The sequence below is a fragment of the Schistocerca piceifrons genome, chromosome 6 (assembly GCF_021461385.2).
Source record: "Schistocerca piceifrons isolate TAMUIC-IGC-003096 chromosome 6, iqSchPice1.1, whole genome shotgun sequence".
Classification (NCBI taxonomy): Eukaryota; Metazoa; Arthropoda; class Insecta; order Orthoptera; family Acrididae; genus Schistocerca; species Schistocerca piceifrons.
Window position 1 is genome coordinate 512487200 of NC_060143.1, and position 26307 is coordinate 512513506.

Consider the following 26307-nt stretch of genomic DNA (forward strand, 5'->3'; position numbering starts at 1 on the left):
GCCAAATTTAACAAATGGGTGGACACTGTGTGTTTGGCTAATGTATATTTTTCTACTTGGAGGGCACTGTCAAGCAATGGTATGAGAACAATGAGGAGAAGTTCACAAGCTGGGAAGTATTCCAGGTGGAACTGTGCAAGTATTTCGGTGACGCACAAAGACAGAAGTGCAAGGCTGAAGTAAAAATAAAGAGTAGGGCACAGCGTCCAGGAGAAATGACAGCATCCTGCAATCAAGATGTCTTGGAGCTGTGTAAAATAGTGGATCCTAGAATGAAGGAAGACGATAAGATTGCACATCTCATGAAGGGTGTTGCTGAGGACGTGTATCAAGCCCTATTCCTGAAGGAGGTTTCGACAGCAGGCGACTTCACAAAATGGTGCCAGTATATCGAGAAAATGCATCAAAAAAGAATTACATACAAGAAGTTTGAATGGCTTCCAAACGTTGTATCAATGTCTGTGATGGAGGAAGAAACTGATTTCACAAGTTTTCTTCGTCAGATAGTAAGAGAAGACGTTCAGAAGGCACTTGGATTGCACGGCGAACAGAAAACCAAGATGCTTCGAGAGGTCATAAGGGAGGAAGCGGAACAGACATTGAACCCAATCTCTCGTCCTTCATTTCCCTTTAAAACGGTAAAAAGATCCAGGCAAAGTTACATTCCTACAAAGCCGCATGAGGAACCTGTTTGGGCAGCAAGGAAGACTGACATCTGGAGGACCCAGGATAACCAACCAGTATGTTTCCACTGAGGATGACCAGGACATGTGGTGTGCTATTGTCAAGAAAGGCGGCAGATATTTGATGACATCCATGCCAGAAGACAGCAGACTGATCTTAGCCGATGCCAACTCTAGGACGACAAAGATGAAGAAGAAGATGTGGGTGCAGGACGATGTAGGTCACCACTGCCACAAGCTAGCTGCTGGAGGGGACGCTCCCCAACATGCCGATCAAGGTCTCCATCACCATTTAGAAGCTCCAGCCAATCACCTAGCTGCCACAGCTTGGAAAACTAAAGGGTGCGATCTTCCTTGAAGGTGAGGCCGCCGAAGAGAAAAATCCTCCATCATCGATCACTACAAAAAGATAGGAAACTACGTTGATGTCCTCATGGATGGCCGACCAGCCTCAGCTCTTTTGGACTCTGGAGCATCATATTCAGTCGTTTCAGAGAAGTACCATAGCCAGTTGCAGAAAGCCTTATTTGTCGACAACAAAACATCTCTGTTGAAGGTGACTAATGGGAAATATGTAAAACCTACAGGAAGATGTACCATTTGTGTGGGTATAAGTGGCCATACACAGCCCTTAGAATTTGTCGTCTTACAAGAGTGTAGTCATGACGTCATTCTCAGATGGGACTTTTTGAAAGCTTCTCAGGCAATTATAGATTGTGGTCACTCGAAGATTATGCTAGATGAGATGAGATATTATGGACAGGAAGATGTGCATCCGAGTGTGTGAAGATTATGTGTGCTGGATGAAGTGATCATTCCTGCAGTCAGCGCTAGAAAGGTGGCATGCATCACTCTATGGATCTTATAGTGGAATGTAAAAGAAGCTTACCACTAAAGAATAACTTGGTAATTCCAGCCTCTGTTGTCTCATTGAAGAATGGATTCGGTGAATTGTGGATAGTTAACTGTTGCTGAGAACCACAGATCCTGCCAAGATGCATGTGTGTAGCAAATGCTGAGCCGTTAATTGCAGAACAGCAGAGCATCATAGAAACCTCCTATGCTGAATCTGTGGGCGAAATTAGCGCTACCACTACAAGACAAGATCTTCTAGCTCAACTATCACCAGATCTCCCTAAGGAACAACAGAAGAAGATTTCTCTGAATGCTTCAATCCACAACTGAAGAGCAAGTTCGACAAATCGATGGTGTAGTGCCGGATTAGCACTGGAGACCATCAACCAATAAGCCAGAGAGCATATGATGTGTCAGCAATGGAACGTCGTATTATTTGCGATGAGGTAGAGAAAATGATGAACAATGACATCATTCAGCCTTCGCAGAGCCCATGGTCATCACTCATCAGGAACAAGGATGGCAGTTGGTGCTTTTGTGTTGATTACAGGAAGCTTAATAAGGTAACTAAAAAGGACATTTACCATATTCTATGAATTTACGATACACTAGGTTGTCTGAAGGGGGCTAAGTTTTTCTCAATCATGGACATGTACTTGGTATACTGGCAAATCGAAGTAGATGAGGCTCATCATGAGAAAACTGCATTCAGGGCTTGTATGAATTTAAGGTAATGCCGTTTGGTTTGTGTAATGCACCAGCAACTTTTGAATGGATGATGGATAATCTTCTAAGTCACCTGAAGTGGACGATGTGTCTTTGTTATTTAGATGACATTATAGTGTTCTCAAAGACATTTGATGAACACACAAAAAGACTGAGGGCCGTTCTTAAGTGTCTCCAACAAGCCGGACTGAAACTTAATCCCAGAAAGTGACTCTTTTGAGCAAAAGAAATCAAAATACTTGGACACCTTCTGTCAAATGAAGGTGTGCAGCCAGACCTAGAAAAGGTGAGATCTATAACAGAATTTCCTATTCCTAAAAGTATTAGAGATGTGAGTAGCTTCCTGGGATTATGTTCTTATTACTGTCGTTTTATCAAAGACTTTTGTATCAAAGCCAGGCCACTCCAAGAGTTGTTAAAAGCCATTGCTAAATTTATCTGGGGTGGTGTTCAACAAGATTCTTTCGATATGCTGTGAAAAGCTCTGATGACTGACCCTGTACTTGGTCTGTATGATGAGAGAGCACCTACAGAAATACACACAGATGCCAGTAGATATGGGATCAGTGCTGTTCTGGTGCAGATTTTGGATGGAAAAGAGAAGGTTATAGCCTAAGCTTCTAGGACACTTACAAAAGCTGAGAGAAACTACTCAACTACAGAAAGAGAATGTCTTGCTGTGATCTGGGCCATGTACAAATTTCGACAGTATCTCTATGGAAGGCCATTCACAGTTGTTACATACCATCATTCATTTTGTTGGTTGACAGGTCTTAAGGATCCAACAGGATGACTCACCAGATGGGCACTATGTCTTGAAGAGTGTGATATTACCATAGTGTACAAAAGTGGAAGAAAACACCAAGATGCCAACTGTCTCTCAAGAAACCCTGTGCAAGAACATCAAGACTTTGATGAAGATAGGGACTGTCTCACTGCACTCCATGATTTCTCTGCTGAGCAGAAGAAGGACGCCAAGATATTTCAAATTGTGCTTGACTTAAATCAGTCAGAGGATGTGAAAGGACAATTTAAGGTAGTTAATGGATTACTTTGCAAGAAAAACTTTGATCCATTTGGAAAGAGGTGGCTACCAGTGATTCCTAAACACATGCACTTAGATGTTCTACAGAAATTCCATGACACACCTGAGGCCGGACATTTAGGATTTATTAAGACATATGATAGTATCTGCAATAGATTTTTCTGGCCAGGTTTATTTAGGAGTGTCCGTCATTGTGTGTCGCACAGCTGAGGGTGCCAGAGGAGAAAGGCATTTCCCCAGAAACCACCTGGCCAACTCATACCAATTCCAACAGCCGAAACGCATTTACAGTATCTTGGGATTGACCTCCTCGGTCCAGTGTCTGCTAGTGGCAATAGATGGATTATTGTTCGCACTGATTATCCATCACAAAAGCAGTGAAAACAGCTGAAGCATTCAAGGTGGCCAAATTCATCGTAGAAGACATTGTATTAAAGCACAGTGCCCCAAGGTCATTAAATACAGATCGAGAAAAAGTTTTTCAATCCCCTATAAGGATCCTGCAACCCAGGGTAAGTTCAAAGCTCCAGTGACAGGCAACAAGCGGAAAGGTGATGAAGAACGTAGCAGCAAGGAAAGTTCTAAGAAGATCACCGTCAGGGCGAACATCAGTCATCAGGAATCGGAGTATGCAGAACCGATGACTCATTTCCGGGCTAGTAGGGCATAACACCGAGGCGCTGTTCTCTTAAAGAGGCCGCAATGTTGCAGGAGAAGCTGAATAGCACAGTTGTCATAGTGTAGTGGTTCTGATACTAGACTGTTGCATGGTGGGTCATGAGTTCAAAACTCACCTGAACCGTAAAATTTTAATTTCTATATTCGGTTTGAGTACATTCTAGAAGTATCCACAAATGGCAAGAATCATTGTACTGGAATGTTCTGTAGCTGTATATATACCATGTGTGTTGTGGCCGGAGGCAGTTCGCCCCACGCTCTTGTATATGCAAGTGCTGAATAAACATTCATTATGTGAAGTTAGTGTTTGTCATTCATCTAATTACACCTTCTTCTACGTGACAATATCACATCAATTTGGACAGCTGAAGAAAATGTTTTTGGCATCTTCTGTTTTACCGTAATTGGGATACCATCAAGCCAATGCAATGTATGTCTTTCCTGTAGTAGCTGCGGTTGAATGTGAAACCTATAATAGTATATCTGAATATTCAGGAACAGTGATGTTTCTTGTGCTACAAGTTAGTCATCAGTATTGAGTTAATTTTGGCATAGTCTCTAAATTTGCCTCTCTACATTTCAGTTCTCATGATTATTAGTTTGAGGACATTAAAAAATCTGCAGCAGTTACACCTCTATGTTGCCTCTCTCCATTGTTAAGTGGTTGCTTTGACTAACTTGTCTATCATTTCATTCTTCAGAATACTAAAGAGCTTTTATCTAGTACATGGTGACACCCTGATTCCTAGTTTTCAGCTTTATAATCAGAATCATAATTTTATCTGCTATTAGATTACGGTTTTGTCAATCTCAGTAATCAGTGCTCTTCTGGTATCAGAGAAGATAACAATCTGGTAATGCAGATGCTTCTCCCTGTCTAGAAGTGCTCACTGTATAGAAATTTGTGCAGCTGTCATAATAAATATTTCTTTAGGCGGCATGAATTTCTTACCCCTGTGACATCTGCTATACCAGTAAGCACAACTATATCCATCTTTGTCATTCAAAGCCTCCATGTAGATGGCCTTGCATTTCTATAATCTGAACCACAGTAAAATAGTCCTTGTGAAAATAAACTTCTTTTGATCAGTGGATAGTTGCTATATACTCTACAACAAGAGGAGGAAGATTCTTGTTGACAAGTCTCTCAACATAGAACACAAGCCTATTAAGATATGAATGTCTAACAGTATCTGATCTTGTTCAGACTAAAGCACTTTAGTAAAAAATTCACACTTAAGTATTCCCAGCATAAGTCTAGGGGTGTTTCATTTATCTTGATTAAGAGAGCATTAGTCAGAATAAATGTCACTGTCCCCCCCCCCCCCTCCCCTCCCAGATGTGCTTTAAGTACTTCGTACTGACTTTTATATAGTTGTTTAAGACTTGCACCTAGAACTGACCCAAATTAACAATATTCATGACTGATAGTCTTATAAAGGTACAGCATAATCTTAGGCCAATGTCTGTATTCACAACTCACTTGGCTTACACCTATGACTGCACACAATATATTGATGTACTTTATGCAGTTTTGGCAGCTTTTGAGATATTTGCATGTTATCAAATTTCATGCTGAATGTGGAGTCCAATGTATTTCACTATTATCTCCTCTGACAGTTTGTATAGTTCAAGCTTCAATGTCTGCTCAAGGGGGACTCTGAGTCTCAAATGCAGCAAAACTGAGGACTTTCTACATGAAATATCAAAACAGTTCTGCTCCATAGATGTGTGCGGTCTTGGAACAGCTTGGCCTATCCATTCCAAGTCATCATGTAGAGTTTACCCAATGAACAAATACATAAGTCATCAGTGTACTGTAAGTCTGTTACACTTGATGATGACAACATGGCACGTAAATCTAGTTTCAATATGTTGAGTAGCAGGTTAAATAGGACTGATCCCTGAGATAGTCTTTTGTTGTCCGGAGTCTCCCCACAAAGATTTCTTTCTTGATTGCCACTGACCCTGTGAAAATAAATGAATAAGTCTGCTCACAAAAATGTCAGAAATATTTTGTTTCAGCATTTTGGCAGCCAGTAGATCAGCAACTGACACGTTATTTTGGCTGAAATGTTTATGACAACTTTTCTTATGCATTTTATTTGTAACAATATTATGAGAAGGAAGTTGCCACTCACCATACAGCAGAGATGCTGAGCCATGCGAATGTAACTCACACACATGACTGCAGCCTCAGGCAACTGAAACCACACTGCCAGTGTAGTTTCAGTTGCCTGGGAGAGAGAGAGAGAGAGAGAGAGAGAGAGAGAGAGAGAGAGAGAGAGAGAGAGAGAGAGAGTCTATTGCTGATGAAGGCCTTAATGGACAATAGCTATAATTGTGAGAGTCATTTTGTTGTACCTATCTGTGTACCTATTTGCGACTCAGCATCTCTGCTATATGGTGAGTGGCAACTTTCCTTCTAATAATATTGTTACATTCCATCCTGGATTTTCCATTGTTGCATTATGTGTTTGTTGCACAGTGCCTTGAGCCATGATCTATGCTATTTGTGGGCTTCACTTTGAGAATATTCTATGAAATGACACAATAATTCAATGTGCTACAAAGCTATCTGTCTCCCTAATGTACCAATCTACACAGATGTTCCTCTTCTGTAAATTCTAGTATCCATGGAAGACAGAAGATTCCAGAAATAAGTAGTCACGATATATACCCATAACTTTTCTTCCGGCACTAGTACCAGTTTAAATCATGGATTTGAAATATAACCACAATGATTAAAAAAAGCATCAAAGTTGTGACTATATTGCAAAATACATATTCTTTATAATACCTGTGTGTCCTATATAAATTTATTTTCTTTGCAATACTTCAGGGAACCATTTTTAATGAAGTATTTGATGACAAAATACATATGTAACACAATTATTTTTACCAACATCTTTATTCTCTTTATTTATTAAGTGTATAAAACTGTAATAAGATTTTGTACACAAGTCACAATCACAGTACGAGCAAACATAACTGCTTAATTTAGTCCTCATCCAATCTTTGCCTCATATTTCTTTTAACACCAGGAGCAGCTTTTCTCTTTTTAAAACCTGATACACTGACTTCATCATCATCATCTGTCACTATTGTTCCTGTTGCAACAGTTTTTTCTTTGAACTTTACTTTTGGTTCTTCAGTTAGAGTTGGGACTTTGATTGGTATAAACTCTTGTTCAGGTAGCTGAAGATCCACTGGTTTGAATTCCCTGGAAATAAGATTGCCGTTTTCAGTAATTGAATAAATCTAAAAATCCATTGGAATATACAGGACTTCATATCAGGCTAATACATATGATTCCTGTAAAGAGAAATTATATATTAACCTCAAATGAAGAGTACAAAAGGTACAGCTATAGCAGTTTCAGACAAATTCTTCTCAAAGCCACACAACATGGTGCTAGAGTTGCATCATGGTAAGTGGTACTGTTGAAAACTGAGATCATTTTCTAGCTCAGAGATTACAGAGAAATTTTTGGTTAACCATTATCTGCCACTTTTACAAATTCAAGGAAAGTAGAGAAAAGCCATGGTGTAAGCTATATTTAAAACTATTTCAACTTTCAGTCACTGTTGTGTCTTGAGCACCCAAAAGGTTAGTTCATGCAAACAGGAAAATATGTTCCATAAGTACTGGAAATGAAGAAACACAATAGCTGAGAACACCAATAAAGGTCAGACACAACTGTGCGTTATCAATAACATTCTGATTGGATTTTCCATTGCTCATTTAAAGTATCAGCATTACACAGAACTCACCTTCAAATGCTTAGTGGGACACCCTACTGCCGCTGTTGGATAAGCAGCTGCAGCAGCAAGTCGTATACTCCTAGCTCACTCATTTGTTACATAGTTTAATTCTTAATTTCTTTGCGTGTTTTTGGTACTTGCATTGTTTAATTTATAAATTTCGGGCGTATTATAGTATTTGAGAGTTGTAGCATCGCATTTTAGTACCTGAATAGTGTAAAATCACGTAGTCTCCTTCCGCCGCCGAGCAGTGTGTCAGCAGTGCGCAAGTAGCAGACTTACTGCATTTACTAGGCAATCTTGTATTTTAATAACTGTTTAAATTTTGTGTCGATTTGTTTGCGCTCTCTGTACATTAGTTCAGACGTTCTTTGCACAACAGTTTTTAGCATGGATAGGGACTGCAACTGCTGCATTCGTATGCAGGCTGAGTTGGCATCCCTTTGCTCCCAGCTTCAGGCAGTGTTGGCTTCGGTCAGACAGCTTGAGGCTGTTGCCAATGGGCATCACTGTGGGGGTCCGGATGGGGGTTTGTCGGGGACGGCCAGCTCGTCCCACACATCCCCCGATCGGACTATGACTGTGGCTGCCCGGGATACTGCCCGCATTGAGGCTGATCCCTCACCTGTGGTAGAGTGGGAGGTCGTCTCAAGGTGTGGCAGGGGGCGAAAGACATTCCGGAGGGCTGAACGGAAGGCCTCTCCAGTTTGTCTGACGAACCGGTTTGAGGCTCTGTCTCAGGCTGATACTGATCTTCGGCCTGACATGGCTGCTTGTCCTGTTCCAGAGGTTGCCCCTTAGTCTGCAAGATCCAGGCGGTCACAGAGGGTGGGCTTACTGGTAGTTGAGAGCGCCAACGTCAGGCGCATAATGGGGCCCCTTAGGGATATGGCAGCAAGAGAGGGGAAGAAAACCAATGTGCACTCCGTGTGCATACTGGGGGGGAGTCATTCCAGATGTGGAAAGGGTCCTTCCAGATGCCATGGAGGGTACAGGGTGCACCCATCTGCAGGTGGTCGCTCATGTCGGCACCAACGATGTGTGTCACTATGGATCGGAGGAAATCCTCTCTGGCTTCCAGCGGCTATCTGATTTGGTGAAGACTGCCAGTCTCGCTAGCGGGATGAAAGCAGAGCTCACCATCTGCAGCATTGTCGACAGGACTGACTGCGGACCTTTGGTACAGAGCCGAGTGGAGGGTCTGAATCAGAGGCTGAGACAGTGCTGCGACCGTGTGGGCTGCAGATTCCTAGACTTGCGCCATAGGGAGGTGGGGTTTCAGGTTCCGCTGGATAGGTCAGGAGTCCACTACACGCAACAAGTGGCTACATGGGTAGCAGGGGTTGTGTGGCGTGGGCTGGGTGGTTTATTAGGTTAGATGGCCTCGGGCAAGTACAGAACGGGCAACAGCCTCAACGGGTGCGGGGCAAAGTCAGGACATGCGGGGACCAAGCAGCAATCGGTATTGTAATTGTAAACTGTCGAAGCTGCGTTGGTAAAGTACCGGAACTTCAAGAGCTGATAGAAAGCACCGAAGCTGAAATCGTTATAGGTACAGAAAGCTGGCTGAAGCCAGAGATAAATTCTGCCGAAATTTTTACAAAGATACAGACGGTGTTTAGAAAGGATAGATTGCATGCAACCGGTGGTGGAGTGTTCGTCGCTGTTAGTAGTAGTTTATCCTGTAGTGAAGTAGAAGTGGATAGTTCCTGTGAATTATTATGGGTGGAGGTTACACTCAACAACCAAGCTAGGTTAATAATTGGCTCCTTTTACCGACCTTCCGACTCAGCAGCATTAGTGGCAGAACAACTGAGAGAAAATTTGGAATACATTTCACATAAATTTTCTCAGCATGTTATAGTCTTAGGTGGAGATTTCAATTTACCAGATATAGACTGGGACACTCAGATGTTTAGGACGGGTGGTAGGGACAGAGTGCACTATCCGAAAATTACCTCGAGCAATTAAACAGAGAACCGGCTCGTGGAGATAACATCTTGGACCTACTGATAACAAACAGACCCAAACTTTTTGACTCTGTATGTGCAGAACAGGGAATCAGTGATCATAAGGCCATTGCAGCATCCCTGAATATGAAAGTTAACAGGAATATAAAAAAAGGGAGGAAGGTTTATCTGTTTAGCAAGAGTAATAGAAGGCAGATTTCAGACTACCTAACAGATCAAAACGAAAATCTCTGTTCCGACACTGACAATGTTGAGTGTTTATGGAAAAAGTTCAAGGCAATCGTAAAATGCGTTTTAGACAGGTACGTGCTGAGTAAAACTGTGAGGGACGGGAAAAACCCACCGCGGTACAACAACAAAGTTAGGAAACTATTGCGAAAGCAAAGAGAGATTCACTCCTAGTTTAAACGCAGCCAAAACCTCTCAGACAAACAAAAGCTAAACGATGTCAAAATTAGCGTAAGGAGGGCTATGCGTGAAGAGTTCAGTGAATTCGAAAGTAAAATTCTATGTACCGACTTGACAGAAAATCCTAGGAAGTTCTGGTCTTACGTTAAATCAGTAAGTGGCTCGAAACAGCATATCCAGACACCCCGGGATGGTGATGGCATTGAAACAGATGATGACACGCGTAAAGCTGAAATACTAAACACCTTTTTCCAAAGCTGTTTCATAGAGGAAGACCGCACTGCAGTTCCTTCTCTAAATCCTCGCACAAACGAAAAAATGGCTGACATCGAAATAAGTGTCCAAGGAATAGAAAAGCAACTGGAATCACTCAACAGAGGAAAGTCCACTGGACCTGATGGGATACCAATTCGATTCTACACAGAGTATGCGAAAGAACTTGCCCCCCTTCTAACAGCCGTGTACCGCAAGTTTCTAGAGGAACGGAAGGTTCCAAATGATTGGAAAAGAGCACAGGTAGTCCCAGTCTTCAAGAAGGGTCGTCGAGCAGATGCGCAAAACTATAGACCTATATCTCTGACGTCGATCTGTTGTAGAATTTTAGAACATGTTTTTTGCTCGAGTATCATGTCGTTTTTGGAAACCCAGAATCTACTATGTAGGAATCAACATGGATTCCAGAAACAGCGATCGTGTGAGACCCAACTCGCTTTATTTGTTCATGAGACCCAGAAAATATTAGATACAGGCTCCCAGGTAGATGCTATTTTTCTTGACTTCCAGAAGGCATTCGATACAGTTCCGCACTGTCGCCTGATAAACAAAGTAAGAGCCTACGGAATATCAGACCAGCTGTGTGGCTGGATTGAAGAGTTTTTAGCAAACAGAACACAGCATGTTGTTATCAATGGAGAGACGTTTACAGACGTTAAAGTGGCCTCTGGCGTGCCACAGGGGAGTGTTATGGGACCATTGCTTTTCACAATATATATAAATGACCTAGTAGATAGTGTCGGAAGTTCCATGCGGCTTTTCGCGGATGATGCTGTAGTATACAGAGAAGTTGCAGCATTAGAAAATTGTAGTGAAATGCAGGAAGATCTGCAGCGGATAGGCACTTGGTGCAGGGAGTGGCAACTGACCCTTAACATAGACAAATGTAATGTATTGCGAATACATAGAAAGAAGGATCCTTTATTGTATGATTATATGATAGCGGAACAAACACTGATAGCAGTTACTTCTGTAAAATATCTGCGAGTATGCGTGCAGAATGATTTGAAGTGGAATGATCATATAAAATTAATTGTTGGTAAGGCGGGTACCAGGTTGAGATTCATTGGAAGAGTCCTTAGAAAATGTAGTCCATCAACAAAGGAGGTGGCTTACAAAACACTCGTTCGACCTATACTTGAGTATTGCTCATCAGTGTGGGATCCGTACCAGATCGGGTTGACGGAGGAGATAGAGAAGATCCAAAGAAGAGCGGCGCGTTTCGTCACAGGGTTATTTGGTAACCGTGATAGCGTTACGGAGATGTTTAACAAACTCAAGTGGCAGACTCTGCAAGAGAGGCGCTCTGCATCGCAGTGTAGCTTGCTCGCCAGGTTTCAAGAGGGTGCGTTTCTGGATGAGGTATCAAATATATTGCTTCCCCCTACTTATACCTCCCAAGGAGATCACGAATGTAAAATTAGAGAGATTAGAGTGCGCATGGAGGCTTTCAGACAGTCATTCTTCCTGCAAAATCATACGCGACTGGAACAGGAAAGGGAGGTAATGGCAGTGGGTCGTAAAGTGCCCTCCGCCACACACCGTTGGGTGGCTTGCAGAGTATAAATGTAGAATGTAGAACACAATTTATCAACAGTCAACACCCTACTACCAAAATCCATATGCTTTTCCTATTCTTGATACCTTTTTGATTTGGATTTTCTCATTTTATGCTCTTCTTTTCACTTGCTTTTAGATCCTAATTGTAATACTCCACTACTCTAGCAATATAGACACAGATTCAGAAAGTGATAAATGATATTAGCTGTGTGGCAGTAAGTTCATGTTTTGGCTGGTGTGATTCCAGGGGTCACAGCAAACATGTCACATGGCAATGGCTACTGGCTAGCTACAACAAATAGATACCGATTACCAAGGCTGTATTAGCATGCACGGACATAGCGGGCAGAGGTCAGGACTGTTCATTGCAGCAGCCCCCCCCCCCCCCTCGGGACAAGTTTTCTGATGCTGTATCTACCAGACCTGGCCTGTTCCCACCATTCCCCCACACCCTCTCACAGACAACACTAGCATCTTCTTCCATCCCTCTTCCTGCTATCCCTCCGCCTCCCCACCATATGCCTCCTCTTTACCCTCACCACCCACCCAAGTAGACTGCTGTCCACATCAGGTGCATTTGCAATCTGGCCTTCATGCTTGAGGACAGTAGCCATGTGGAGTGTGAGTTGTTGTTATGTGAATGTGTGACAGATCAGTTTTTGAGAAAGGACTTTGTCCAAAAGCTTACATATTACTTGTACTCTTTTTTGTTGTGCCTGTCTGTGACTCATCACCTCCTCCATGTGGCAAATGCCAATCTGTCCTTTCGTATTTAGACGGCATAAGATAGACGGTCCTGCAGAGGAGTAGACAATGCATCCATAATCCAACTCGGAGCGGACAAGAGATCGATAGAGGTGGAGGAGGACAGTCTGGTCAGCTCCCCAAGAGGTACCACTCAATACACGAAGGACACTGAGGGACCGGGTGCAGCATGCAGCCAGGTAGAAAACTTGGGGAGACCAACTGAGATTCCTATCAAATGTAAGCCCTAATAACTTTGTTGCATCCATGAACGGGAGAGCATTTTGGCCCAGTCACAAGGAAAGTGGAAGAAACACCTTGTACCGCCAGAAGTTGATGCAAACGGTTTTGGTAACAGAAAAGCGGAAACCATTAGTGACACTCCATGATTAGAGATGGTCCAGACAACACTGAAGACAGCATTGCAAGAGACATGTCCGCTGGAAGCTGCAATAAATAGCAAAGTTGTCAATGAAAAGAGAGCCCGAAATGCCAGCTGGAAGGCAGTCCATAATTGGGTTGATGGCTATGGCGAAGAGGATGACACTCAGTACGGAGCCCTGAGGCACCCCATTCTGCGAAAAGGTGTGGGATAAGGGGGAACCCACACATACCAGCAAAACTCAGTCTGTTAAAAATTCCTGGATGAAAGTGGGAAGACGACTGCGAAGGCCCCATGTGTGCATTGTACATAGAATGCCTGTCTGCTGACAGGTATCATAGGCTTTCTCCAAATCAAAGAATACGGCTACTGTTTGTCACTTCTGCAGAAAATTGTTCATGACGAACATCAACAGGGTGACAAGACGATCAACTGCTGAGTGGAGCATTCGGAACCCACACTGAGCATTAGTGAGAAGATGGTGTGACTCCAGCCACCACACTAATCGACCATTGATCATGCGTTCCATCATCTTACAAATGCTGCTGGTAATGGAAATTGGACGATAGCTGGAAGGAAGAGATTTATCTTTACCAGGCTTAGGTAGGGGAACAATAATAGCTTCACACCAAAGCATTGGAAATACACTGTCAGTCCAAATACGGTTGTAGGTATCGAGGAGAAAGTGTTTTCCCACAGGAGGAAGATTCTGCAGCATGAGGACACAGATTGTATCAAGCCCAGGAGCAGAAGACCTGCATGAGGAGACACTCGCTCGAGCTCCCTCATAGTAAAAGGAGTATAGTAGCATTCTCGAGTCAAAGAGACAAAAGAGATTGCATGAGCCTCATCTGCCTGTTTCCAAGGAAGGAAAGCAGGATGGTAGTGGGTGGAGCTTGAAACCTCCGCAAAGTTGGAAATATTGATAGGGTCGACTATGACGTTTCCCGCCACAGTCAGACCAGGGATCAGGGAGTGGGTGGTAGTCCCGGAAAGCCAGTGCACGCCACCCCTTATGAGAGAGGATGGAGTAAAACTGTTGAATGAGCTGGTGAAGGAAACCCTGCATGCTTTCCTCCTTTCCTTAATAGTGTGACGGCACAGCGCATGTAGTTGCTTGGAGCGGAAGTAGTTCATTAACGTAGGATGATGGTGAAAGACATGAAGCGCACATCTTCAGGCACAAATTGCATTACCACACTCCACAGTTCACCAAGGGCCGGGACCCGATGGGGAGAAGTAGTAGTATGAGGGATAGATGATTCGGCAGCTGAGAGATAACGTCCACGAGGTGCTCAACCTGATTGTCACAGCTGGGAAATGGCCATTCATCAAAGACTGCCAAGGAGGAATATAGACTCCAGTCCACACGAGACAATTTCCAATGAGCAGGCTGCTGTGGCGGGGTATGATTGTACAGATGAGTCACACAAGAGAAGTGGTCACTCAAGTAAGTATCAGAAACAGCATACCATTCGAGACATCGAGCGAGCTGGGCAGAGCAGATCGAGAGGTCTAACTGGGAATAAGTGTGTGTGGGATGAGAGAGAAACGTGGCTTCACCGGTGTTAAGACACACAAGATTAAGATGATTAAGAAGATCCGCCAAAAGATAACCTATCGGGCAGGCGACAGGTGAGCACCAAAGAGGATGATGGGCATTGGCGTCACCGAGGAGCAGAAAGGGTAGAGGAAGCTGAGCAACAAACTGCATCAGGTCCGCCATAGTGGCAGCAGAAGATGAAGGGATATAAATGGTGCACAGGGAAAAGGTAAATTCGGGAAGGAAAACACGGGCAGCAACTGCTTGCAGGTGGGTGTGCAAGGGGATAGGACAATGACAAACATCATCTCGCAGAAGCAGCATGACCCCTCCATGAGCAGGAATCCCTGCCGTAAGGGGAAGGTCCATCCGTAGCGAAGTAAAATGGGAAAAGAGCAAAATAGTCTTGAGGACATAGCTTGGTTTCTTGGAGACAGACTACAAGAGGACATTGTGATCACAGGAGCAGCTGGAGGTCCACCCTGTTAGACCAAAGGCCATGGATATTCCATTGCAAAAGGGCCAAAAAATTTAGGAGCATCAGAGAATGAAGAAGAAACACTCACCTCAATGGCCACTTAGGGCGAGCCGTTGAGGGAGGGTGGCCATTGGAATCCACAGGTTGAGGATCTTTGTCCGTCAACTCATCGGGATGAACACAGCTTCCCCGGTGTCAGTCAATTGAAAAGGACTGATAAGTCGAAGAGGGCCAATGAGATGGAGAGGGGGAAGACTGTTTGCCTTTCGATGATTGTTTTGACTTTTGGCGATTGGCAGAAGAGCCAGATGTCTGTGAACTCAAGGTACACAAGAAATCTTCCCAGGAATAACCCTTTTTGAATTGATGGTTTGCTGGATGCGTTGCAACTGTCTTCGCCAGTGCAGGCGAAGAACGGGTAGCAGAATCTACAGCCCGGGAAGTAGGAGACGGAGTGTCAGCTTGAGGGCAAGGCGACTTTGCCACCATCGAACTGAACTGTAAGTCACAAGTTTGCTTAGCCATGTTTTTTGTGAGATGGGGAGAGGCTAACATGGTGCTGTAGATTCCAGACGAAGGGACATTCAGTTTCCGGGCAACAGGAAAAGGTACCTTCTCCTTCACCCTTATCTCCTGAACAGCCCACTCGTCTTGATAGACAGGACAAGAACGAGAAGAAGCAGCATGTTCTCCATGACAATTAATGCAGCGGGGGGAAGGAGGTTGACAGGCACCCTTGTGTGCAGCCCTGCTACAAGTGACACATTTGGCTGCAATTTTACGTGATGTGCTGGTATGATTGAACTGGTGGCATTTATAACACCTCAATGAATTGGGAATGTAAGGGCATACAGAGATGACTTCATGGCCTGCCTTTATCTTGGTAGGAAGCGTTAACTGATCGAAAGTCAGGAACAATGTGTGAGTGGGCACCAAATTGGCAGCTTCCTTCTTCATAACTCGATGAACAGCAGTAATGCTCTGATCCAATAGATAATTAGTTGTTTCGTACTCTGTCAAACCATCCAACAGCCGGATGTAGATAACACCGCGGGATGAGTTAAGTGTCCTGTGAGCCTCCACTTTTATAGGGTATTCATGGAGGAGTTGGGCCTTGAGTAGTTTCTAGGCCTGGAGAGCACTATCAATTTCCAAAAGCAGAGTTCCATTGAGGAGATGGGAGCATGACTTCACAGGGCCGGTGATGCCATCCATGCCTTTCTGTATAACAAAGGGGTTTACAGTAGCAAAAGTCTGGTTTTCGTCTAAACATGAGAATACCGTAGTAGATATCGAGGCACAACAGGAAGAGACACTGAAGCAGGAGCCTCATTCCACTTTCTTTTATGTGAAACACTTGGAGAAAGAGAAGAAAAATCAGTCATTGGGAAGAAGTCCCCCATGATTGTCAGTGTCTCTGATGGCATGCTCCTTCCACCAGGAGCCCTCCAAAGGGGATCCTCCCCCCCCCCCCCCCCTCCTCCCACCTTAGGTGATTGTCCTCACCTTAGGTCACATCTCCCAAACGACAGATGGAGGGACCAATTAGCAGAGGAGGAAGGTAATAGCTCAGGTAATCACCCCTCCTTGGGCGTGGACTGTACCAGGGGGTATGTACGGGCCCTACATGCCCACCTGCGGCTGGGAATTACCTGTTACCCAGTCTCCTGCTACACATCAAACGCATGGGTGGCCATCAGGCACACATAGGGAGGAGAAGAAAAAATAAGAAGGAAAGGAAGAAAGAAAGGATTGCCTCAAATGCCACAGCGGAGGAACAAGAGAGCAGAACAAGTAAAGAGAGGGACAAGGAAAAAACTGAAAAGGGAAAGGGCTAAACAAAGGAAAGAGCAAAACGAGGAAAGAGCAGTACAGGGAAAGGGCAGTACAGGAAAAGGGCAGTACAGGGAAAGGGCAGTACAGGGAAAGGGCAGTACAGGGAAAGGGCAGTACAGGGAAAGGGCAGTGCAGGGAAAGAGCAGTACTGGAAAAGAGCAGTGCAAGGAAAGAGCGGTACTGGAAAAGAGCAGTACAGGAAAAGAGCGGTACTGGAAAAGAGCAGTACAGGAAAAGAGCAGTACAAGAGAGAATATTCCTACAAGCAACCCAATGCAAATGAGCTTCAGGAGCCCATGAAGGCACAAGACGTCTCCCAAAGAGAGGGGAAAAGGACAGGAGAAGAGGAGGCAAGCAGCACAGAAAGAGAAGCAGTGCTGCGAGGGTTGGGGCTCCGTTGTTGCCAAGCACGTACTCACCAAAGAGCGGTGAGCCCCCTCGGGGGTGGCTCAGTGGAACACTCTCAGATTCTGCAAGGAGTCTGCAGATGAATTAGCCCCTCTCTTAATCATAACATGTCGTAGATCATTTGAACAAAAAACTGCACAAAAAATTCCTGCACATGTATTTAGTTCAATCTTCATAATATATGAAGATTGACAACTTCCTTTAAACATCCATAAATTTAGAACTGTGTGCTTCTGAAAGTGCTATAATGTTGTATTCTGTGACTGCAACCAGTTAGTTACAATCAGAATCAGCAAACTTGTACAAATACCTGATTGCAACAATTTGTTGGGATTGAAATGGGACAGTGACATAGGCTTAAAAATAGATACAGAAGGTGAGGTGGTAGACTTTATTTCATTGATAGAATACAGGGAAAATGGTCAATCTACAAAGGAGATTGAAACTTCCTGGCAGATTAAAACTATGTGCCAGACCGAAACTCAAACTCGGGACCTTTGCCTTTCACGGGCAAGTGCTCTACCGCTGAGCTATCCAAGCACAATTCACGCCTCGGCCTCACAGTCTTACTTCTGCCACTACCTCGTCTCCTACCTTCCAAACTTTACAGAAGCTCTCCTGCGAACCTTGCAGAACTAGCACTCCTGAAAGAAAGGATATTGCGGAGACATGGCTTAGCCACAGCCTAAGGGATGTTTCCAGAGTGAAAATCTCATTCTGGAAACATCCCTTAGGCTGTCAGTGGTAGAGCACTTGCCCGCGAAAGACAAAGGTCCTGAGTTCGAGTTTCAGTCCAGCAAACAGTTTTAATCTGCCAGGAAGTTTCATATCAGCACACACTCCACTGCAGGGTGAAAATCCCATTCTGGCTACAAAGGAGATTGCTTACAAAATGCTATTGGAATATCCCTCAGGTATGTGGGAACCAAACAAAATATAACAAGGGATACTGAACATGTACACAGAAGGGCAGCACAAATGGTTACAGTTTTTACTCATGGGAGAGCTTCACAGGAATCCGAAAAATCTGAACTGCTGGATGTTTGAAGAACAATGTCAACTAATCCTCTGAGGTGCCATTCCCATAGAATTTGCACACAGAAGATGAGACCAATTACAGCACACACACAGGCATTTAAGCAGTCATTTTTCCTGCACTCCACATGTGAATGGAATGGAAAGGGACCATAATGTGTAGTACAGCAAAAAGTATACTCTGCCAGGCACTTTTCAAAGCGGTTTGCACAGTATGGATGTAGACCATAGACCATACCAACATTCCTTTGGATGTCTTGGCATTTATGCACAAACATTGGGAGAGTGCCATAATACAAAGGCATGCTGAAAAGTAATGCCTCCAAATTCGTTTTTTTTTTCTCGATATCATTTGAGGTATTATGTGTCATGCATATTACTCAGTTGACTTTCCCACTTCACTGATTCAAGTTGCAACCCTCTGCCACTAGCGGGCTCCAAACTGCAGTGTGTAACGTGGTGGTGCATAACATAACTACATCGGTGTGTGAGAAAAAGCATGCTGTAATCAAGATTCTGAAAGCGCAGATTTGAAGAATTTAACCACACATGGGGCACTCTCTCCTTCAGCATGACAGTGCCAGATCAGACATGAGCACTGCAACAACTCCCAACAGTCCATCACCTTGGGTTCACTGTTATTGATCATCCTCCATACAGTCCCGACATGGCTCCATCTGATTTTCATCTGTCTACAAAACTTAAAGAACACCTTTGAGGGCTTCACTTTGATAGTGATGAAGCAGTGCAAGCAGAGAGGTTGTGACTCTGTCAACAAAGTCAAACATTCTGTAGTGACAGTATCAACAAACTAACCTCTAGTTAGGATAAATGTCTTTGTCACCAAACAGGGCAGCTGAGTTGAGGAATAAATATTTAGCCATGAAGAATAAGGATGCAGAATGTTAATACAGTTTGTTTTCTTTAAAAATCTTTAAGAGTTCTCTTATAAAAAAAATTGGAGGCATTACTTCTCAACATGCTTTCGTAGCTAACGAATAACACAGATCTGTTCCCTCTAAATACACTGCCTGACAAAAAAGAAAAAAAAAGTTAAGCACCCAGAAGGGAAGGAGGATACGAAATGGAAGTTCAGAAGTTGATAGGGTATGCAATGTTGTCTCAGTAATTACAAAACTAAGTGGAATTTGTAAAGAATTTGGCACTATGAACACACTTATCCACAAGATACTGCACTTCCTCTGGACCGAACCCAGGCACTGATTTGGTTAGGAAGATTCACACAACCATTGCATTCTCTCCTGATGCTTACTAGTCAATACCTGTTATAACTATTTCTCAGAATCTTGGGTACTGGCATTGGGATGGGTATGTCAGGGACAGACCTGGGGATCTTGATGGTGATGAGAGTATCTCAACATCACATGGACAGTTCGTAGAGCTACATGCTGCATGTGGATCAGCATTATCCTGTCGAAAAATAGCACCATGGTACTGTCGCATGAGAGACAACACATGAGGACACAGTGGAATAATGGTACTTCCCCCTTCCCCCCTGCCCCCCACCCCCCGCCCCCACCCCCCGCCCCCACCCCCCACGTTGCCACCACACTCCCTAACAACAGTTATTCGGGGTAATGCACAACCATGATTCATCACTGAACATAATGCAATACCAGTTGTCAGTAACACATGCTTCCTGATCACAGTAACACACCAAACAGAGCCATTTGTGTTAGTGGTGTTGATGGCAGCCTATGCAAAGGGCAGTAATTTCATAGTCTGGCAGCTGCTAGTCTCCAACCAATGGTGTGAGATGACACAGAATGTTGCAGGAAGTCCCTTACTCAATCTCATATGGTAAGCACAGAAGTGCAGTGGATGATGAACCTCCCTTGTGGTGGTCGGATTCAGCCAGCTGGAACCTTGATGACAAGTATGCCTGCCCTCATTTTCCCATACCATCTAATATCAGGCCGTTGTCACACTGACATGCCCCACAAATCTGAATATTGCAAGATTCAATCACTTGGCTAAATGCAGACCCATAATGAGAACCCTTTGAAACTCTGTCTTGTGCTGATAACACTGTCTCTTCATACAGATCACACAACATTTGATTTTGTTCATGCTCCTTAAATACCTTAGCAGGCCAGACAACAATACTAAATATGAACAACATTAATCCATCCAGGTCACCATTCTACATGCCACACAGAACTGTCTAATCATATACATACATGCCAATGGTGTGTACATATACAAAGTTATACTGACATTCTACCATCTCTCCTGGGTGCTTCCCTTTACTGTCAGGCAGTGTAGTTACATACTCACATGCTCAGTATCATCGAAGTTATCGCAGCTTATCTATAAACATTTGCTTGATACATACAAAGGTTGAAACTTTCATTGCAACTAGGAAATTTAATTAATTTGTACACAGAGCGTTAGTGTTACGAAAATTCAAACTTTGGTGATAGTGTAAGGACCTGTGAATTGGCATTTGGAATGTCCACTATTCCTTCAATCTTTTTACTTTTGACGTATTTTTATGAACAGGTTTCAAGCTTTGTTTGCAGTACACATCATTGGTATCCACAAGCGTAATCATAGATCTTTAGCAAACTTACTTTTTCTCTATAACTTTCCATGAGCCATAAGGATCAACCCTTGGAGCAGGACCTATAGGAGCAGACATCTTGGGTTTCTCCTTGACCTCTTCTTTTTCTTTCCTCCCATAAATTTCCTTCATTTTCTCACGCTGTATGTGTGCTCGTTTTTCTTCACTTATTTGTTTTTCTTCTTCTTTCTTCTTCATTTCATCTGTTGCTTTCTTTCTCTTTGCTGCCTTTTCAGCTCTCTTGGCCTCCTCTTTTTGCTCTGCTAATGAAACATAGCCATCTTCTGGTGGTTCCCACACTGATTCTAAATAAAGAGAACACTATATTAGCACATAAACTTATACTTAGTGGAAGATAACACTGTAAGGAAAATAACACTGTAAGAATTGCAACAAAGTTGAACAACTGTGAGACACTCTGAACAGATCATGTAGAGATTTAATTGTGAAGACTTGTCTGTCACTTGAGTAAATCCATAGCTGACAACAGAGACAGTGGAAGATAATATTAGCTAGCTCAGTTTACTGTCTGTGGGTTTTTGCTTTCTATTATGTTTTACATGAATTTCAGAGTTGCTACTCCATCACTTTTGTCTCACTGATTTTGTTCTAGGAACTCCTTTTTGTAATTGTCAAGCAGTTATATATGTGTGACTTTAATTTAGATTGAGCTCAGGCCCAGTCATCGAGTGGTAAAGCATGAGCCTGGAAACAAAGATACCGCGGGATTAAATCCTGATCAACAGGAAATTTTCAATCTGCCTTTAATCTAGCAATCACCACTCAGTGATGTGAAGGCTTTTCAGGAATGAAATGTGGTTAAAGTTCCAAGTTAAACTGTAGATCCCCTTTCTCCAGGTGGACAGGCAAGTTGCCAAAGTGGTGTCCAACTGGAAGACTTGCACTTACCCACTGATCCACACACCATTATCAGTTAAGCAGAACAGATAAGAACAAATGCATCATCAAAAAACAAGAAGCTCATAACGTAAAGCTTGTAAAATTATAAAAATTGAAATACAAATAGGTTACAACAAATCAATATATACAACAATTCACTGATTATTACTTACAATAGATGGACTGCAAAGAAAGTTGTTTAGTAACTGATGAAATATACAGAAATACGAAATTAGTAAAAATATTTTATTTTTTGACACACCCACAATTTTTTTTTTTAGATAACTTATTCCCACCATCTCAAATGGTCTTCACGAGATCACAAAAACCATTTTAACAGTTATAGCAGTCATGATCCCATTGTACCAACAAACACTGTCTGCCTGTGTCCATTCATGAGAATGGACAGTTTGTTGCTGGTCATTCCCACATAGAATGCGTCACAGTGTAGGCAGGTCAGTTGGTAAATCACGTGGGTGCTTTCACAAGTGGCTCTGCCTTTGATCGTGTACACCTTCCGGGTTACAGGACTGGAGTAGGTGGTGGTGGGAGGGCACATGGGACAAGTTTTACACCGGGGGCAGTTACAAGGCTAGGAGCCAGAGGGTAGGGAAGGCGGTTTGGGGATTTCATAGGGATGAACTAAGAGGTTACGAAGGTTAGGTGGACAGCGGAAAGACACTCTTGGTGGAGTGGGGAGGATTTCATGAAGGATGGATCTCATTTCAGGGCAGGATTTGAGGAAGTCGTATCCCTGCTGGAGAGCCACATTCAGAGTCTGATCCAGTCCCGGAAAGTATCCTGTCACAAGTGGGGCACTTTTGTGGTTCTTCTGTGGGAGGTTCTGGGTTTGAGGGGATGAGGAAGTGGCTCTGGTTATTTGCTTCTGTACCAGGTCGGGAGGGTAGTTGCGGGATGCGAAAGCTGTTGTCAGGTTGTTGGTGTAATGATTCAGGGATTCCGGACTGGAGCAGATTCATTTGCCACAAATACCTAGGCTGTAGGGAAGGGACCGTTTGATGTGGAATGGGTGGCAGCTGTCGTAATGGAGGTACTGCTGCTTGTTGGTGGGTTTTATGTGGACGGACGTGTGAAGCTGGTCACTGGACAGATGGAGGTCAACGTCAAGGAAAGTGGCATGGGATTTGGAGTAGGACCAGATGAATCTCATGGAACCAAAGGAGTTGAGGTTGGAGAGGAAATTCTGGAGTTCTTCTTCACTGTGGGTCCAGATCATGAAGATGTCATCAATAAATCTGTACCAAACTTTGGGTTGGCAGGCCTGGGTAACCAAGAAGGCTTCCTCTAAGCGACCCATGGCTGTTCCCTTTAATTGTTGGTATGTCTGGCTTTCAAAAGTGAAGAAGTTGTGGGTCAGAATGAAGCTGGCTAAGGTAATGAGGAAAGAGGTTTTAGGTAGGGTGGCATATCACTAATTCATGACATCAAAGAGTGAGAAAGAGAAACACTAAGGAAAAGTTTGAGTCCAATTTGCTTAAGCACAATTTTAATCAAAAAGAAGTCTCGCGCATTATATGAGCATAGTGGGAAAAACCTTTGACACTTTCAGGAATGAATGATAGAAATTTTACAATGAAATATGATAGGATGAATGAAAGATTTCTTTATCTAGTCTTTTCAGTTAAGGTTAATAACAACTGACTGCTTGAAACTGAACGATATCTTCAGGAAATTGGTATCACAAATGATACAGTACAGGATAGAGATGCAATGAGAACACTTATGGGAATCATCGACTTGAAAAGCAAGAACTGGAAGCAACAGAATCTGGGCAAAAGAATGGAAGAGAAACTTCATTGAGAAGACGAATAGCTCTTAGGAGTAAAAAAAAAAGAAAGCAAATTCATCAGCTAAATAAGTTCAGTTGGGCCCTTCAGTTAGGTATAATGATGGGAAAAAAAGAGCTCCTAAATTACATTTAATTTGCAAATTAGAGCAACACTTATTCATTTGTTTAACTTATCTAATATGAACAATAAATGTATATTATAAAATAGTAATTGAAATGTTGTTAACCATGTCTTTAAATTGGAATGAAAACCTCTTCACACATATGAAGTGATCATACCTCCACTTTCTGTATTCCAGTAGTATGTATGGCCTTCATCTGATTTGGCTTCCCACCACACTTTTTTCTCCTCCTTTTTTTCTGGTTCAGCGGTTTCTGCAGATTCTTTCACCCTAAAGGCAATATCCACCAATTCTTTTTCTTCCGAGGTGCCACCTTCCTCTAGATTTTTCTGCATTGCTTTCTCTTTGATAATTTTTGATGTGTAATCTGCTTCAGCTTCCACATCCTTCAGATACGCTTTCATGGCAGCCTGTTGCAAAATTTTACCAATGCATTTGTTACAACTCTGAGTGATTTTCAGTTTAGATATACTATCAACTTAAGGAGAGAAATAAAAGTCACTGATATTTTGCTGGAAGAGAAAGGTCTTAATTTGTGATTTCCCCACACATATTAACAGAACAGCATTATGCAAGAAATCTAGAAACCTTTTAAACAAAATAAAAAAAAATAAAAAAAATTCATAGACCACACAGCTCTGATCACAAAAGTCAATCTTTTTTTCTGGTGCTTTTGTTCCTCATTGGTGCCCAGTCAGCATGCTTATTAATGGATTTAGCAACGTTAATCTAAGGGGTGACCAGATGCCCTTCCTGTCACCATTCCATTAGCCCCAAGAACGGAATACGTGTACCCCAATTGGGTGCATACTGCTATTCATGTGAAAGTGAGAGAAGGTTTCTAAATGTTTATGAACCATGTAACTGATGTGGAACTTGGGTACCAGTCCAGTATTTACCTAGTGAGATGTGGGAAACTGCCTAAAAACCACATTCAGGCTGGCTATCACACTGGGTCCAATCAGGTGCACCTCCCGCACCTGAAAGTAGCACTTTAACATGCACATCTGTCTGGGTAGGTAATAGCAAAAGTCAACACTATTCCAATTTAAATTCAATTCTCTCTCTATTGGCTGATGTACTGTGGGTCTGAGACACATCTGGAAACACACACACACACACACACACACACACACACACACACACACACACTTGCTTGCAGAAGAAGTATGTAGTTTTATTTAACCTTTCATTTGCTTTCAGTATCACCATTCAGTTACATAACAATAACAATGCAATACTTTTTTGAGATTCTCTAATGCAAATCAGATAAACTGTACATTTACCTTCCTCACCACTGGACTGAGGATGAAAGGGAGGGGCCATAATGTGGCAGATGCCACTCTTTGTACAAAAATCTTCAAAATCTTGAAACACAAACTGTGGGCCATTGTCAGTCACTAGCATATATGACAGTTCTTCTAGGAACAAAAAAACATTGAGAGGGTTGTGGCTGTAGCTGCTGTGGATATGGACAAGTAGAAAACAACATAAGTGAATTTTGAGAAAGGATCAACTACTACAAGCCAAAAGGTTTTAAGGAATGGACCTATAAAATCAGCATTAATATGCTCCCAAGGGGTGCTGGGGGCCGACACATGGGGAAAGAGAGGACCGTGGTGTCGCCTGATGGGTGGCGCACTGTGAGCAGGCTGACACAATACATGTGATGTTACTGTAAACACCCAACCAAAACACATTGCGGTGAGCCAAAAATTTTGTACAAGAAACACCCCAATTGTCCAGGTGGACAAAGCGCATGACAATGTGGACAGGATCACAACCGTGTGCACTGACTCTTCAGTAGCCAACAGTAACACACTATCAAAAATGAGGCAGTGGTGGTAAGCACAATAATTACACAAGGGATCCAATGCTTGGCTTGATGGTTTATCTGTTCAGCCATGATGGACATTTGTAAAACAACCAGACACAGGACAGGATCGGCCACGACAGCCACCATCCATGGGGTTTCAGGTCCAATGTCTAAATGGAGAACCTACAATTTATCCTGATCAAATGCTGGATCAGGGCCAACTGGCAACTGAGAAAGAGCATTTGGATTAGCATGTTGGCAGTGGGTTGGAAATGAATCTCATAGTTATAGCATGACAAAAACGGAGCCCAGCATTGCAGGCAATGGACTGCTTTGTCCAATAAAGATGCCAAAGGGTGGAAAAGAGAAACAACAGCGACAAAACGAAATTTAGAACTATATATGAAAACATGAATTTTTTTTGAATGTGGCTTCTTTACGTATCTGTGAGTGGCACTGTTGCTCCTGAATGAGAGTTTTGGATGTTTATACAATAGGGTGTTTGGAAGAGTCCACATATTCGTGCATAACAATGGCCCCAAGGCCATACTGGGAGGTGTTGGTGAATGAGCTAAGATCTTGGCCTGCTTGGAAGGTAACTAAGCACAGTGCAAAGTGTAATTTTGACTTCAGTAGGGTAAAAGCACACTCACAGGTGGGCAACAAGTGAAAAGGAACACCTTTCCA

The 26307-nt window shown here is 43.0% G+C and overlaps 1 protein-coding gene across 1 annotated transcript in view; it reads right to left on the minus strand.

Moving 5' to 3' along the window:
• Window positions 1–6879: 6879 nt before the first annotated feature.
• Window positions 6880–26307, minus strand: part of LOC124802409 (WW domain-binding protein 4) — a 111208-nt gene continuing 91780 nt past the window's right edge. Inside the window, exons 4-6 of the mRNA XM_047263168.1 lie at window positions 23962–24214; window positions 20983–21277; window positions 6880–7210 (exon numbers count right to left, since the gene is read on the minus strand). Of these exons, the coding sequence (XP_047119124.1) occupies window positions 6988–7210; window positions 20983–21277; window positions 23962–24214 (771 nt within the window). The 3' untranslated portion in view covers window positions 6880–6987. The remainder of the gene's footprint in view (window positions 7211–20982; window positions 21278–23961; window positions 24215–26307) is intronic.